This window comes from Poromitra crassiceps (assembly GCF_964638095.1).
Source record: "Poromitra crassiceps genome assembly, chromosome: 21".
NCBI lineage: Eukaryota > Metazoa > Chordata > Actinopteri > Beryciformes > Melamphaidae > Poromitra > Poromitra crassiceps.
In genome coordinates, this window is record NC_139638.1 from 26,946,438 (window position 1) to 26,964,234 (window position 17,797).

Sequence of the window (17,797 nt, forward strand, 5' to 3'; positions counted from 1 at the left end):
TAGCCAATTGTAGTACAAGCACGATGTTGAATGAAGGAACACGAGGCATCATGGAGTCTAGCTATATGAAGGATCAGACAACGGTCACTGTAGGTTTCTGTGCCCTGAGGCGCCACATTTTTGCTACTGTGTGTGCAGTTCCTCCAAGCTTCGTGTCTCTTATCTGTAGTGCTGCTGCCTGCATATCGGCACAGTTGACAACACACACACACACAGGCTAGACAAAGGTCCATTGTTCTCCTGACTGCCAGGCTCACTGTGGTCACACAGTACTAGTGTACTACATTCAGTCGTTTATCAGGGATTTACTACTTTGTGCCTTACTACATGGCTCTGCTTTGTGTCTTACCTAATCCTTTCCCAGTTGAACCACGAAACAGCAAAATGATCACGAGATAAAAAAATAATAATCTGAATGTTAATCCAGGTTAACACAATAACGGGTTATGTTGGCAATGCCCTCGTTTCTCTATCTACTGTACATAATAGTATCTTTAAAAATAGATGGGGATCCAGGCTACGTTAAGATTGTAGCTACGGTGCAGCTGCAGTGCAGAACAATGCTAGCTTAGCAGCCTGACACAAAGCAGATGCTGAACTATGATGAAGTGGGAGGGAGATTGTAAATAGCCGTGTCAGGCCGAGCCTGCTGTGTTCATCATCATCATCATCACAAACGATAACGCAGACCGCTAACAGAGCAGACCTACCTTCCCCCCCCCCCCCCCCCCCAAACAGACTGTAACACCTCTCCACCTTAACACAGCATACGCTTTTCTTCTTCACAGAGTGAAAACAGCCTCTCTGGGTCTTTCTCTAATAATGCACGCGCTTCTCAGTGGGTTTCCAGAGCGAGGAGGCAGAGGGAGGGAGGGAGAGGGGGGGATGGTGGGGCTGTGTTGGGTGTTGGGTGTCGAGGTCAGCCCGTGATGTGTCTGAGGTAGCTGCTGAGGGAGACAGCACAGCACAGCACAGCACAGCACAGCAAGGATTGTCTCACATTTTTACTGCTGAGTCGCTGACAGTGACAGACTGGACACTGCTAAGCCCGAGCAAAGCAAATCAGCCACAAACATCATAAGTTAAATGAGGACAAGTGCAGCAGTAAAATTATGTGGTGTGTGTGTGTGCATGTGTGTGTGTGTGCGTGTGCGTGTATTCCTCAGTTCTCAGAGTGCTGACCACTCTGAAATCGGGCAGTGGGGGGGAAAGGAGAAACGCAGTGTGTGTCTGTTTGTGTTTGCACAAGCGTCCGGACAGAGAAATGCAGCCCCTCCTTCACGACGCTGGCAGGTGGTACTCCTGCTACACCGACCTAGTGTGCTGCAGTGCCAGTGACCGCTCTCACCTTGACCGATAAGACTGACACGCCCACCAACGACCAGCTGCAGCGATGACTCCTGCAATGGCTGGTGCTGCTCACGGGAGGAACATCAAGACCCATTCATAGGCCAGATATATATTGTGGGATTTGAAGACTGACCTTTCAAAAAGGTCATTACGGTGCACAATGCACATACCAGTGTTTCCCCCTAGAACATTTTTCAGGCCTGGAGGGATTTCGAAACGTACCCCGGCCGCAACGGTGGGGGGCCCTCGCTGGCGACGCTAAACTTTTAGCTAACCTGTTCGCATCTATGTTGGCAATGGCATCTCAAGTATCATCATACTAATATGGGATGCGATGCGAACAGTTGTATTATGGGGATGTGCGTTTCCCAGGCAACGACAACACGTTTTGGAACAGTGCTGCACGCTGGCACAATGCTCCTAAAAGCAAAATGCTTATTGTTTTGAATGATTTGGCATCTTCTATTACCGTCAACACTAGTATTGTTGTATTGTAATAATATGCCATAAAGTTTAGGGGGAAATCTAAAAAAATAAAAAAAAATAAAAAAATGTTTTGCTCTTTTTTTTTGGGCCTGGCGGGTGTTCTGTAGAACAGTGGTTCCCAACCTTTTATGTCATATGTACCTCTTAAGCTGTTTTTCCATGCCAATAGTACCCCCTCACTCATGCGTGTTGATGATTCTCCTAAATTTGTTGTTTAACTTTTAGTTGAAATGCAGACAAACAAGTAAATCCATACAAAATATTTGTTTCACTGAACTGCTGGTGTTTGGGCTTGGCCTTTTTTTCCCTTTTGTCACCAGGCCCCCCAAACCTGTTTCTGGAGCGACAGCAACTGAATGTTTTTGAGCCATTTATCAGCATAGCAGTTGACACTTGCCAGGGGGAATAGTTGCAGCGCGGACGTACCATTTTAACATTGGGCTTATGAAATGACTTGGAATGCCATATATATATTTAAATCATTTTGGAAGTCAATTGTAATCTCAAATCTTTCCAAGTACCCCCTGCAAGCTGCTCAAGTACCCCTAGGGGTACACACACCCCTGGTTGGGAATCACTGCTGTAGAATGGTAGGGGAAACAATGCATACAATGCAGACCATGCCAAGTTGAGCACATCTAGGTACAGGTGTATTGTGTGGGTGTGGGTGTGTACCGGCTCTCTGTATCGAGTCCGTCAGGATCCTGTCGGCGGTGTCGTACTTGGTATGGTAGATGTAACCATTCTCAATGAAAGCCAGGTCAATCCCTGTGCAAACACGCAAACACACAGAGAGACGGAGATAGACAGATAAATAGCAAAAAGAGAAAGAAGAAGAAGACAAAAGAGGAGAAACAAAAACAAAGGAAACAGATATATTAAAAGCTTTGTAGATCTACGGTCACTTGTATTCTGTTGGGACTTGGACACACAGACTCCTTGTGTTACTGTCACAGTCCCAGAGGCTTTGTTAGGCAGGCAGTACCTGGGATGTTGCCAAAGTCCCTGTAGATGCGGAAGTCCGTGTCGGAGGGGATGATGCCACTCTGAAAGACCTCCTGTCCCACCACAGAGGCGAAGGGGTGTTTGGCAGCATGGACATAGGCCTGGACCAGCCATGGGTTCTCTGGACCTGGTGGGACATTTGACACGTCACTTTAGCAAGTCTTTGTCAGATAGCAAGAACAGTCAATACATGGTCACAGGAGTATTGTCAGGGCACAAGGTCTCTGACACTTTGCTGCTGGCTGTGTTCAAATACTGCAGTCTTTGTAAGTCACTATTGATAAGTGCATCAGCTAAATGCCTAAAATGGCAATGAAATGGAAACCTCAGTGAAACATTAATCAGATTGTCAGCAGCAGCAGTAGCAGCAGCAGCAGCTAGCCACAAGCTAAATGGCTGAGCTGGAATCGTAAGGGCAGCATTGGGTATATAATGGCACAGTTCAGCCTGTGTCTATCACCGGGATTAGGAAGAACCAGAGCGATTTAGAGAGAGAGAGTGGCGTCAGCGGAGGGCCAAAATGCGTGACTCATTAGCCAATGAACAGCCAGGAAGGGGTCTCGCGTGACTTTTGAATGCTTAAAATAAAGCTGATAATGTACAATTTGATTCTAAAAAATATATATATTTTTTTTTTCAAAGTACAACACAAACTGTCCATTTTGCTGCAACTCGACAGTGCTGCTTAATCCAGGACCTTAGTTCCTGGAACTCTTGAGAGTAAAAAAAACGGTCCATTGGAGTGAATGGAGATGTGGCGACTCTTCTATCTACACGGCTCTGGGAGGAACTATATGCTGACGTCAGAGAGACAGTATGGTAGTTAGTACCTGTCTGGAAGACAACCTCCTTGCCCCCGACACCGGCAGCCTCCAGGTTGATGAAGGCTCGCACCTGTTTGGCCCAGGGATGCTGGGTAATAAAACCATGACTGGCCTGATGGAGGGTTGGAGAGAGAGAGAGTAAGAAACAAACAGGAAAGCAAGGTAGAGGAAGGTATCAACAGAATTGGAACTGACAATGCTAAGTGGTGTGGAGAGAGACAAGTTAATAAACAGCCATATAAAAGTCCACAGCATCTGTGTGTCTCTCTCTCTCTATGTTTACCTGCAGGACATTCTCCTCTGCCCCGTTAAAGAGGAAGACGACTCCGTGGTGAAGAGGAGTAGACAGGTTGGCTAGAGAATGAAGTACCTCCAGCATCACTGCACAGCTCACTGCATCGTCACTGGCACCTAGGACAGACAGGGGAGACGTGTGTCAAGGTACTGAAAAACACCTAGGACAGACAGGGAAGCGTGTGTCAAGGTACTGAAAAACACCTAGGACAGACAGGGGAGACGTGTGTCAAGGTACTAAAAACCCTCTGATTTCAGAGCCATGTGAGCTCCTAGCTGCCTGTTCTGCCTGGTGATTTGTTGTGTGGGTCGACCCGTATGGATTTTTCAATGACTGATGCCGAGATTTAGAGAGCAGGGCAGCCAATGGCCGATATATAATGCCATATCATGTTTGTTTTTTGTTGTTGTTTTTGCATCTGATCAAATACAACAACTGAGAGACAAAATTGCTTAACTTAAATTAACATTTATTACCACTTAATGTAACTGTCTGTTTGCTTAAGTAGATCTGCACTCTGTCTGCAGTGTACTTATTTTAAAAAAAAGTACCAACTAAATGTCCACAGGTAAAGTAAACTTTGCACAAAAAAATAAAAAAAATTGCACAACAGCAGATCCGCTGAGAGAACAAAAATTTGTAAATACATACAATTATTATTATTTTATTTTTTTACTGTAGTGCACACAGTAGGCAGCATCTCTGTGTTTAGTCTATGGTTCAGTTCCAGTCAAGAGCAGACAGACATGCAAATATTTATCGGCCAGGCATCGGCCAACGCCCATGATCTCAAAATTGAATTAATTGGCCAGACTCCATCTCTAATTAGTTGTCATCTGTGTTGACAGCTCTCTCTCTCCTCAGTGTGCATTCAAGTGTGTGTGATGAGATACAGGTGGTGTTCTGCCTGATTGGCTCAGGTGACGGGATTGCTGTTGGCTGATTGGCTAACGCGGCTGATTTAAACACCAGCTAATGCCAACCTTCTGCCCCCTCTCTCGCTCCCATTTCCAACAATGGAGGCTGCCCTGCCGAAGCTTCGAGTTGTGTGTTAGCTGATAGTATTCGTGAGTAATTTAGTGGGTTCAGACTTTAAAGATCATTAGTAAAATGTGTTGGCTGACTTTTAAACTTGCAGATTTGTAAGTCATTGTGCACTGTAAATATTTAAAACTAAAGTAGCAGTCCATAGGAGTGAGAAGCCCTATTTTTTGTAAATACATTTTCTGATGATTTCCGGTTAGGAGTTAGCCTTGTCTTTTCTTTCAACTTGACTTCTTTTCTTTTGTCAGGAAAGTTTAGGGTGAGATCGTTTTGTTTGTTGTGTTGGACACACAACGCAACAAGCAACTGTTTTGTGGTGGTAAAGCAGGTGTAACCAATAACATTAATGAGGGCCCTGGCACTGGAACATGTGAATGGAACAATGATTAATGTTATTGGATACACCTGCTTTACTTCCTGCTTTGCCACCTGCTTTAACACTTCCAAACTGTTGCCGTGAAAAGGCCCTATAATATAACCGTTACATTGTGAACTGTGATGTCCTTTGCTGGGTGCCTTGGCTTACTGTTTGAGCTCACATGGACCTGCAGTGCAGAGTGCCAAAGTCACACCCTCTTCCGGGTTAGACATATGCACCAGGAGATTTCATCCGCCATTCTTTTTTCCATAGACATTTTGTAAAATGTCTATAAAAACAAGTTTTACATGGTCAAACCAAACGATTCAGCTATATTTAGAATTAGGGAGACTAGATAACATTTAACTCACACCAAAACTTAAAATAAGATTGGAAAAAATGCAGCAATTTTTGATCAGAGTACATGCTCTTAATTATGGTCTCTCCTGATTTGGTTTGACAAAGAAACTTTCTTACAAGCATTTTACAAAATGTCCATGGAAAACTGTATGGTGGATCAAATCCCTTGGTGCGTATGCCTAACACAAAAGAGGGCGTGACTTTGCCACTCTATACCTACAAAGTCGTAAACATGTGACTGTGCATCCACATTAGGGGTGTCAAAAATAATCGATTATAAGATGCATCGCGATGCGGACCTGCACGATTCTGCATCGATTCACAAATGTCAAAAATCTATTTTAAAATATATATATATATATGTGTATATATATATATTTTAAAATAGATTTTTATATATATATATATATATATATATATATATATATATATAATCAAATAAAAGATAATGGAAGTACATGCAGTTGTTTATTTTAATTATGGATCATAATACAATGCAATTCCAAATGCACTTTTATTGTATTTATGTATTGCGGAAAAAAGTGATGCATCGATTTAAGATGCATCGAGATGCATCGATAATCGTAATCGAATCGTAGCCCTCGGAATCGTAATCGAATCGTGAGGCCAGTGAAGATTCACAGCCCTAATCCACATACCGTAAATTCCGGACTATAAGCCGCACCTTTTTCCCCGTTTTTTGGCCTTTTTTTGTCCCCTGCGGCTTATATAACGGTGCGGCTTATCTATGGATTTTTTCCAAAAAAAAAAAAAAAAATATATATATATATCTCTCTTTTTTAGCACTCTTTCTAACTATAAATCCACTTCTGTTTTAATTTCCTCTCTTGCCCTCTTTTCACCACACTGTATGACACTGTATGACACTGTGTGCACTGTAAATAACACAGGTGGTGTTGTGTTATGTTGTTTTGTTGAAATGTTAATAAATGGGAGCTTCCTCAAACAATCCCCTCTGTGCATGAACCCTTACATATGGTAATTAACTCATTGAGTGCCAGCCACTTTTGGAGAACGGACGCTCCCAGTGCCAGAGTTTCAGAGCGTTTTCAGTGATTTCTCGAGGCCCACAGAATATTGTGTGATATTACTATGTAAACACTGAACACGCACAAAGAACGATGAGACTCTATTCTATCATCTGCAAAAAAAAGTTTATTGATCCCATTTTCCGTTCTTTAGTTATGAGCCGGAGAAGATAGCTTGATTCATCCAAAAATAGCATTTTTTTTCTAGAAGCTGAGATAATTGGCCTTTTGTGAAATTAATCATTTCAAGCACATCACTGACTCTGAAGCTAATCTTTTCTAATGTAGTCACACCTCAAAAATAATTTCCTTCAATAAAACAGTTTAGGCCAGGGAATTTTGTTTGGCAGAATAATATTTTTAGCTACAACCAGCAGCGCTGGCCCCTGCGTGCGCTGCTGGTTGCAGCTTCTTGCTGGTTTTGATTTGCTGCTGGTGGGCATCGGATATTCTGGCTTGCGTTTGTCAATCCTGTCCTGCTGCCTGGGTCTGTCTGGGTGTTGCGTGCTGCTCTGCGTGCCCCCCCCCCCCCCCCGCCCCGCCCCGCCCCGCCTCGCCTCAACTGCACACTCCTCCTCCTGTCTGTGGTGGCTCTCTGCTGAGTTTGCTGTGCGCACAGTGAAGGGTGCGGACAGCCAGGCTTTTTTACAGCGTTCCGCGTGTGTTTGTCACCGGCAACGATGCTTCCAGTTGAGCATAATAACAACTCCACGGTGTGGATGTGCGGATTTGCTGTCGCAACCGACACGGAGCGGCTCAATTGTGGGAGCAGATTGGCTGCTGCAGGCACAGCTGCAGTAACGTGCTTCAGCATATCGATGCATACGGATGCGATGCGATTTCCGTTTCCATAACGACTTCTTCTTTGTTTTTTCCTTGCCTTTCTGTTATGTGGAGAGCACTGTCGCCACCTAAGGGTTCTGTAAAATAGGTTAGACACATCCAATAGCTATAATATTTGTACATCAGAGGCAGAAGGCTTTGATCGACGCCCCACCGTCAAAAAACGCAATTGACGAACATGTCCGTCCTTGGCACTCTACGTTACTATTTGAAATGACGAACATGTCCGTCCTTGGCACTCAATGAGTTAAACATTAAAACACAAAAAAAAAAAAAAAAAAAAACATTAAAACACCCGCGGCTTATAGTCCGGTGCGGCTTATATAAGAAAAAAATAGTCAACTTTGCAGGTGCGGCTTATACACCGGTGCGGCTTATAGTCCGGAATTTACGGTAGTTTATCTTCACCCACGTTACACCCAACTGTCCTGGTCCTGACCCAATGGCAGAGTTTGAGATAAGAAAACCTCAGCTGACGACTCTAATGTACACTTTGATCATATATACACAAGAACGAAGTGAGTCGGCGCCGTTTAGAATTATGTGAAACACGTGTGGAATGCAACAACCCGGGAAAGACCCGACTCTGTTCCACCTGAAAGCTGAAAGGAAAAAAGAGAAATTGAGCGAATGAAAGAAAAGAGTGGTGCAGTAGAGGAGGCATGTGATGCAGGAGGATTAGACAGGCTATAGTGGTGGTGAGGAACACGGTTTAACCACAAGTGAATAAGAAGAGAAAAAACACCCAGAACAGAACAGAGATGGCAGCTGAGACGGAGGGAGAGAGAATCATGTGCTCCGGATTTTTGGGATTGGACGTGTTAACAGTGGGGGTGAGGGGGAGGGGCTTGTTCACTGGAGGCCTGGGTACCATTCATGCTGCTGTCACTGCCACTTATTGTCAAAAGACAGACTAATCTTTGACCCCCCCCCCTCCTCCATAAAAGACACGGCGCTGTGAGAGTTCAGAAAATGTGATGCACAGATGCATTAACTACAAATCAGCAAGTGCACCTACCTGTGTGCACCTACAGTACCTGTGTGTGCACCTACCTGTGTGTGCACACTATGGCTTTAAGATGGAAAAAGTCAAAACTGATTCTTTTTCTGGAGTCAATTTTCCATGTTATGTAGTGAGCACCATTATCCAACCACATTCACGCATATATGCATTGTGCACTGCACACAAACCTCTTCAATAACGTGTCCAAGACAATGCATTACCCAGTACGTGTTTTGAATTCCTCCTAATCAGAGCACAGGGTTGCTGGGCAGTGGTGTTTGTGTGCTTTCCTGTTCCAACACCTCTGGGATCAATTTACTGTAGCTTGCTTGTGTGTGCGTGCGTGTGTCACATGTGTGTGTACGCGGAGAGCTGTTCTCTGCAAGGGACTCTAGGGGTGTGGAGACCGGAGACCTGTGAAAAATTCCTGAATTAAAACCAGACAAAAATGTGTGATGACTGAATACAGTAAATGTGCTACTAATGTTATTATACTGTAACGCAATATCTAGATACGATCCATTTATCCCTCTAAGCACCTTCCCCGGCACAATGTGGTGGTTTGTGGTTGGCTACAAGAAGCGCTCGAGATCACTCGGAAAATGATGAAGAAGATGCTGATGAAGAAGAAGAAACGGTTTTCATCACAAGCATCTCATCATTGATGTCTTCCTGGAGAAAACGGTGGCATTCTGAATGGACATTCAACACCCGTGACATCAGTTGTTGCTGGACGTTCTGCTGGCGCTGACACAGGGACGCAAACTCATGGAGAGTGAAAAAGGTTCGCCATTTTTTTTTACTAGTGTCCAAATTCTCAACTGTTATTTTGATTCACGATATAGTCCACTATAAAATACCCACAATGCACTGCACTTTGTAGTGAACATCGAATGTACCCGTGTTTACCAAAGGAAGCAGGGCGACGTAGATTTTTTTATTTATTTTTTTGATTGTAAAGGTGCGTTCACACCGACCTATTTAAAGTTTTTCGCTGGCATCGAGTTTACATACAAAGTCAATGCAAACGAGCGATTGAGCGTATATTCGCCCGGGAGAAACATCGCTGGGCGTCTCAACGACAGAGACAGAGCGATATCGCGAAAATTCCCTCGGCGCCCGAGATGAAATATCCCAACTCGAGCGAAATTTCGCTGCCAACAGTCGCTTGCTGCTTAACGCTGATTGGCTGCCGTAACCCCGGAGTATTTATTCATTCTTGCATCTGGGGAAAACACAGTTGTGTTGTTTGTGTTTTCACCCTGTCTAACGTTAGAGCTGTGTGCTGCTTGTTTCTTGACAGTGAACATCTCCCTCGTTTCTCGCTGCACCCCGCCCACATCTATCAGCGGGCCGACACGGGTGCTGCCAATTGTGCACAAATAGTCTCTCCCTCCCTCCGAGCTCTGAGTACGAACACCTCGGCCCGAGTGCGCTCCCGGTTTGCGGAGCGATTTAAACGGCGACAGAGCGAGGGTTGAATCGAGCGACAGGGAGAAAAATAAATATCTCGGTGTGAACACAGCTTTACCCATATAGTTCACTATATCATAAACACTACATGAGGAAGAGTGAGTGAGTGAGTGAGTGAATGAGTGAACATTCCAAAACACTGCAAAAATCTCATTGAGTGATTCCCTAATGTGGCCTAAATTAGCGGTCCTTGATATGAAAAGGGTTGAGAATCACTGGGCTCGAGCAGCTGGAAACTGTGGCATACAAGTGAAAACAAACAATATATTTGATATAAATCCATGTACCCGTCGATAGATTGGAAGTTTAGCCAGTGAGGAAAGAGGCATGTTCTCCTACCTGGACTGTTGGCCACTGTGTCAAAGTGGCAGTTGGCCAGCATCAGATGCTGCGCGCCGGTCTTGGGCTCGATCTTGACAGCGATGTTGGTGACCCGGTCGTAGAAACTGGTGAAGCCCCCGAGAAAGTCAATGGAGAAGGAGCCGGTGGGACGCTGGACGTCCACGGTGAGCCGGTGGGGACCCGCTGCACTTTCTACCCTGATGTGCTCAATCTGCTCCAGTAAATAGTCCACCGTCAGGACTTCATTCTCCCGGCTGCCCACTGGTCGCGGGCCCACGCTGGTTATGCGTTCCAAGTGCCGCCTAGTAAGGTTGTGTGTGCGGGGCGGGCAAGGTTGGAAAGGAAGGTCCAGAGAGAGAGAGAGAGAGAGGCAGAGACAACATCATGGTCCTGTTAAACTACCAAAAGTAGCACACTTTTTCAATCAATGACAACATCTTATTCACCTTATGTAGAAGATACCGTCATCTGCTTGAGAGACTAACAGGAAATGTAAATACAAATCGGAAGTTCTGATTGTGTTTACACTTCCTGGGTACTCATAAACCTACAACCTACCTAGTCTGACTCATAGTGTGAGTCAAACTAGGTTGGACCAGTGGTGAGTCAGACTAGTTCGAGGCGCGCGAGTGGGGTAAAACCGCCGATATATCCCAATGGGCTGACTCACTAAAGGACGGTGCTGCGGCTCTAAACTACAGGTTTGGGGGTTCTAGAGCAGAACACAAGACGTCTGCTCAGATGTGCGTTTACTGCGCTGGTTGAATCCCCGATCGTGTCTGCCTGGGCTGGGCTATCAGCTAAATTCTAACTTTGCTGAATGGATAGAACGGGGGATTTACCCCACCCTGACCCCGCCCCCAGCCAGGCTGAGGCAGCTAACCCAGCGTCTATGACGAGACATTGCCTCAACCTATGGGTGGAGGCTACATAAGGTGAATACACATTTTTCTGCAGTTCCATGTTATTGTCATTTTCACTGCTTCAGACAGTGAATCACTCTGTGTGTGTGTGTGTGTGTGTGTGTGTGTGTGTGTGTGTGTGTGTGTGTGTGAGACTGACTTTTGATGTTCCTTTAATGAACAGTCAACTTATCCTAAACACAGAGCGACCTAACAACGCCAAAAACTCAACAAACTCAATGCCCCTCGCCGCACACACCCACGGGATAAAAAAAAACAGTGTCTATTCGTACCCGGGTATGAATAGCCGTGCTGCTGCGCGGCAAATGCTATTCGTACCCCCTATTTACAAGCACACTGCCACGGAGGCTCGGACCGTTTGAGAGCGCAGCACTGCATGGAATGCCAATGCCACCCTCTCGCTCTACTATTTCTCTCTCTTTCTCCCCCTCTCCTCCACTCCGTTCCTCTCTCTTGTCATCAAGGCTCTGACCAAAACAAACAATTCCTCTGGATTCAGGTTTGAATGAAACTGCCCTTCCACATGGCAGACCTGGGTTCAAACCCCCGGATAGTGTTTATTTTTATGTTGCATAATTGTTAATCTGGACATATTTTATACGTATAAAGTTGCTGAATGAACTTCATGATGATGTAATTTTGCTTGCTGGGATAGCTTGGTACATACAAATAAGTCCACAAAATAAACAACAAAGATCACACCACAAAATAAACAATGATGATGATGATGATAAGAATAAAATGATATTATAGGGATATGATTCAGTTTCAGTTGTTGTAGTCTCATATAGTATGGCATATGGGCGACTGAAGTTTACTTATCCACCTTTTTCTATAACGGCACGACACGCGAGAAAACATTTATAATTTAGGCTACCCACCTTTTTCGACCACTAGCAGCACTGCTCCACAGAAAATAAAGAGCTGCGTAAAGTTTATCATCCTATGAGAAACATATGTGCATCAATTGATACATTTTCACTGAGGACGATGAAAAAATACCAGAAGAATGCGCTCAACCCTCAATACTTTCTGTGCTGAACCCTCCAAAATGTCACAGAAAGGAATTACTCCAGGACAGCACTCCAATAACTTTGATATTAATTTTTTTTTTTTTTATTGTCTGCACACTGACAAGACAAGGACAAGAGACTGGACCCCCTGCCCTGATCTCTCTCCCCAAAGTCTAACATCCTCAACATCATTATTCATGACATAGTACATGTACTCAATCCTGAGGTGAGCCGTGACCATCCCCCTGACCACAGCCAGTGGATCAGTCAGTCCAGCACCTCTCACCTTGTTCCTGCGCGTTTAGCCAAATGGCTAGCTTAGCTTAGCCTGCCCAAACACAAAGTTCATTAAAGTGCACACATTTTTCCTTCCGAGTGAATATACAGGCCCCAAAATGAAAGATTCCACACTGTGTGAATGAGAGAGAGAGAGAGAGGGGGGGGGGAGAGAAAACCGTCTTAAAAACCAGGGATGGAAACGCATCAATCAAAAAGCAGACACAAACCCAAAGCAGCACGGGCATGCTCAGTCTGTCAGTCTGCTGTAAATAGAAGCATTCAGACCGTCGGGTACTGGCCCGGCCCGAAACCTGAATCTGTCCAGAGAGCACAGCCACACCAGCTGTGTTTTCAGCTGACTCTACTTTCTCCCACACACTCCATTGGTGTGGGCGTGGCATGGAGGTGGCACGGGTGCCCTGAGCAGTGGGCATGGAGGTGGCACTGGTGCCCTGAACTGTGGGCGTGGAGGTGGCACTGGTGCCCTGAACTGTGGGCGTGGAGGTGGCACTGGTGCCCTGAACTGTGGGCGTGGAGGTGGCACGGGTGCCCTGAACTGTGGGTGTGGAGGTGGCACTGGTGCCCTGAACTGTGGGTGTGGAGGTGGCACGGGTGCCCTGAACTGTGGGCGTGGAGGTGGCACTGGTGCCCTGAACTGTGGGCGTGGAGGTGGCACGGGTGCCCTGAACTGTGGGTGTGGAGGTGGCACTGGTGCCCTGAGTGGTTTGAAAAGCAACAGCGAACCTCTGAGAACTTTGTAACATTGACATAATTCCTAAGGCTAAAATGACATAGTTCCAACATTTGAAGTATTTCATGATTATGTAAACAATGCTCCTCAATGCTCAGTAAAAGCAAATAATTACTAAAGACACTAAGCAGCAACAATAAGTTTACTATCAAGTTCAACTACATGGAGGGGCTGTAAGAACCAAGGGCCTATGTGGGTGTATCATGGAGGTCTTTGGAGGGTTGGTTGGTTAAGCAGGGTGACATGACATGCTGTTTTGAAAGCAGCTCTTGAGCTTCTGCGACGGGTCTTGGACTTCAGTGACCTGGAAGGATCTCCCAGGGGAATGTTTTCTGGAGCAGGTGGTTGCCCATGCAGGTTCTTCTGTGACAGGCCTTCCTGTCCCTTTCTTCACTCTGACATTATGACTCCTAATCAACCACTCTGTGTGGTGCAGACACTCCGAAAACAGACACAGAACCAGACTGTGAGGGAGGGTGTTAGGACTCCTAACACCCTCCCTCACAGTCTGGTGAGGTTGTCTGGTCCTCACCAGACTGTGAGGGAGGGTGTAACACCCTCCCTCACAGTCTGGTTCTGTGTCTGTTTTCCGAGTGTCTGCACCACACAGAGTGGCTTGGTCATAATGTCACAGTCTTAGGAGTTCACTTTTTCAGCTAGAAGATCCAAGAATAAATTCCTTAATTGGGACTTCTTGATTGAGCAGGAGCGGCTCACGTCCCAGTAGGAGGTGTCTGATGTGAGGGTGGATCCTCAGACCTGGGAAGTTCCCAGCGGAGTCATTCAGGGAGTGATGAGTACATTGGTTCCTCCAGGAATCAGCAATCCACAGAGATCGAGTGTGTTCTTCCACACTACAGGTTGTTGACAACACAGCATGATGCAAGGCCACATATACTGTACATGGGCTAATTCTTGGTGATGACGAGGCCCACCAGAGTAGTCAATCACCAAACAGGTAAAGAGTGGACATGTTGAACTTGCCATCCCCCATGAATGATGTAGAGTTGATTGATATAAAGACAATTAAACAAATTGTTTAATCTAACCCCTTAGGCCAATCCGTCCAATCAGTACAATTTTGAAGATGGCAGAATGTCACCTACATTTTGGCTAAATCCAATCAGCAATGTCCCATATATTGTGCATGACATACAGACAATTAAACGTTGCAGTGCCTCCCCCAGGCCAATTAATGTCATTTTTAATTTGGGGGGGGGGGGCCTGACTGTCACAACAACTCCTTTCTGTCGTTTTCCCCGACAGTCCTAAACGGAGGTGACGCATTGTGGGCGTTCCCACAGAGACCGTCTGTATCCATTATCCATTAAGGTCTTGGTCAGTCAAAAGACACAATTGTGCGTGATGGACGGGCGGAAAGACATACAGACTGGGGCCAGTCTATAGTCCCTTCCCCAATTTCATCATGGGGGACAAATAAGACAGTTGGTCAGACACATGGCTTCTAAGCCCTCATTACATGTTACACTTCAGGACTTCAAAAAATGCCACAAATTAAATTCAGCGAAGATTGCAGTGTTGGTGATACCGTGTATAGGCACATCCCCACCTACACCTATTAATGTTGTAGCCTCTGAGGGCCTGTGTCCACCTAGCATCTTTTTCCAACCTTTAAACGCTGGGAGTGCGCTGGGGGGCGCTGATCCCAGCGCACAATATACAAGGAAGCAGTCTGAAACTAACGTTAGTTCAGTGCGGTAGTAGCTTGATAGCTGACAGCTAACATTAGCAAACAACACACATACAGTGATTTAGCTCAACACTCACCAGAAATATCAAGTGTCTAGCCAATCTGCTCCCACAATTGAGCCTTTCTGTCTCTGTTGCGATAGTTTCTCCATATGATTAGTAGCCAGAAAAGGAGCACCCGACACCAGCGTCTTTCTGAAAAGTTAAAATATTTTCAGCTGGAAGCGCTGGGAGTCGGGCGCACAAAAACGCTGGAGCGCTCTGAAAATAGACGCTGGGCGCAGCGCACTTTCTCTAGACGTCCGTGTGCGCCCGCATACGCTCTCCCCCCATTGGAAACAACTGAAAAAAGACGCCGGAGCTGATGAAAAGACGCTAGGTGGACACAGGCCCTCATCAGTCAGCATGGCATCAAAAACCACGCATCACATCATCACAGTGATGAAAATGAGTATGAGGCCATCCATCCACAAACCTTTAAAAACACTCACTATCCTCAAATATGAATGTGACCCTGTCTCTGCGCTACTTTGCAACTCCTACCTTTTAGAGAACTTCAAGTCAAAAGCAAAACTCACATGTAGTAAAAACCTCGTTTGAGTCGGCCTATGGGGAAATCACATGAGAATGTGCGTGTGATTAGTCTTCCTTTCCCAACGTCCGACAATACAATAGCTTCCACACTACAGTGTCGTTACCTGCATGTCAGAGGAGCTGTATATTACCTGTATATTACCATATAGTCCACTGTGTGTGGACAATGCATATCTCTTTCTCAATCTGACAAGTCGTCATGCAGTGCAAGGCCTGTCATTGTAAATTCTACACTATTTTAGCAGTAATTTGACCTTTGACTACCCGTTTTCCCTCCAGACTGAAAATCAGCAGGTCTCTCTATATTAAAATAATAAATAACCCCTCTATGCAAAGTAGTTTGCTTTGCTAATCCCACTCAGAGCTCAGACGGAGTAGCAGGACAATGACATATCTATGTACAGAGAGACAGTATTATGTTGATGACCAAGTCATGAGGGGGGTAAAGCAACATCAGTGCAGCAGATGTGAGGTACTCTCTCTCTGGGTTTGTTTGAACAGTCGCACCAGAAGAAGAAGACTGTTTCCAATAGAACATAATGAACACAGGTTTAGGGGCTAGACTTTGAACCGCTGCCTCCTATATTCTTTCGGGTGAGTTACAGCCATCGCTGCGCTTTTACATAGAAGTCTGGATTTGCAAAAAAGAATAGCCACGAGTCTGACCTTACGAGCTCAGAACCATAAACGCCCCTAACTACAACAAAGCGTACCTGTCTTTGTTATTTAGGGTATACTTAACGCTAGCTTAAAACACCTGACTGAAGTTACCTCGGCGGTGGGGTGGGGTGGGGTGGGGAGGGGAGGGGACACCCGGTAGTCGTTACTAGGCGGGTCTGTTAGGCTGCGCCGGGACTGTTGTTAAAGTGACAGTTAGGAAGCGTTAGTTAACGGACATAAACTCACCTGGCCCTCACTGCGTTAAACTCGCCAGTCGACTTTCCAATGACGAGCTGCTGTAACGACACATGCACGAGCCCCCACAGCGCCAAGATAAATACAAACACCAAGGAAGCCGCCGCCGCCTCGTGCAGCAGGTACAGGCTGACTTCGGGCTTCTTCTTGGGGTCGCTGCTGTAGCCGTTGTTGCCGCACTGGACCGCGGCCACGTCGTTATTACCGTGGTGCGAGGAGGCGATGTTCTCCGTCCCGAACGCTTGTTTTATTCTCCTGATAGCGGTGTTGTCGCCGCTCTCCATCTTTGCTCTTCCAGTGTGGGTACTACATCAGTTGCGAGAGCGTCGCCCAGGCGTCGCTTTTCACAGAGCAACCGAAGGAGGCCGCCGAGGGACAAACTTGCTTCGCGTTCAGGAAGCGGAGAGGCAAAGCAATACAAAAGCGAAACGTCACCATGCCTAGAAAATAGTACATTGTGTCACCACTAGTATAGTTAAGCATAACAATTGTGCGTTTCTAGATAAAGCATATAATTTGCTATGCTTACAGCCAAAGGCATCCCAAAAATAATTTGACATGCGAGCATCATGAATTTAGACAAAATAATTTGCATTTTTTTGGCAGCCACAGAGTCTGGAAAGTGTCTGCAATAAAGTTGTGTAGACTATATAGACTAATCTGATATGGATGATGGTGTCAAATCATTCATTTCTTATGATGAGAAATTCTAATTTGGAACTTTAGAATTGCTCAGAAGTTCCCTTCTATCTCACAATTCAAGACTCAAAATAAGTGATTGCCATAACTGCCCAAACCTAACCCTCTTGAAGTTTCTGAGCAATTAGTTTCAATTTTGAATTCCTCATCATACACAAACACACACACACACACACAAAGGCAGGCAGACAGACAGACAGACAGATAGAGAAACTATGATCAAAACAGTCATTCTAGTCTCTAACTACTTTTAAATGAAATAATGCTGAAGTTTACCAATTCATCAATTTAATGGGGACCCTTTGGAACCCCCTGAAGCCCCCCTGGGGGTCCCCATGCACGTTGACCAACCATTGGTACAGCTTCAGGACTTTCCAATGTTTGCTATTTCTGAAAAAGTGTTGAGACACCAAAAACCATTATACCTTTAGCCTAGTAATATAAAAAGATTTAGCTTCCTAATTATGAAACTGGGTCGGAT

General features: G+C 45.5%; 1 protein-coding gene across 1 annotated transcript in view; it reads right to left on the minus strand.

Moving 5' to 3' along the window:
• ermp1 (endoplasmic reticulum metallopeptidase 1) overlaps positions 1-16,901 on the minus strand; it is a gene marked incomplete at both ends in the record, with an annotated part of 44,808 nt that extends 27,907 nt beyond the window's left edge. Inside the window, 6 exons of the mRNA XM_083657400.1 lie at positions 2,512-2,604; positions 2,822-2,968; positions 3,672-3,777; positions 3,949-4,076; positions 10,430-10,734; positions 16,609-16,901. Of these exons, the coding sequence (XP_083513526.1) occupies positions 2,512-2,604; positions 2,822-2,968; positions 3,672-3,777; positions 3,949-4,076; positions 10,430-10,734; positions 16,609-16,901 (1,072 nt within the window). The remainder of the gene's footprint in view (positions 1-2,511; positions 2,605-2,821; positions 2,969-3,671; positions 3,778-3,948; positions 4,077-10,429; positions 10,735-16,608) is intronic.
• Between the last annotated feature and the right edge of the window lie 896 nt (positions 16,902-17,797).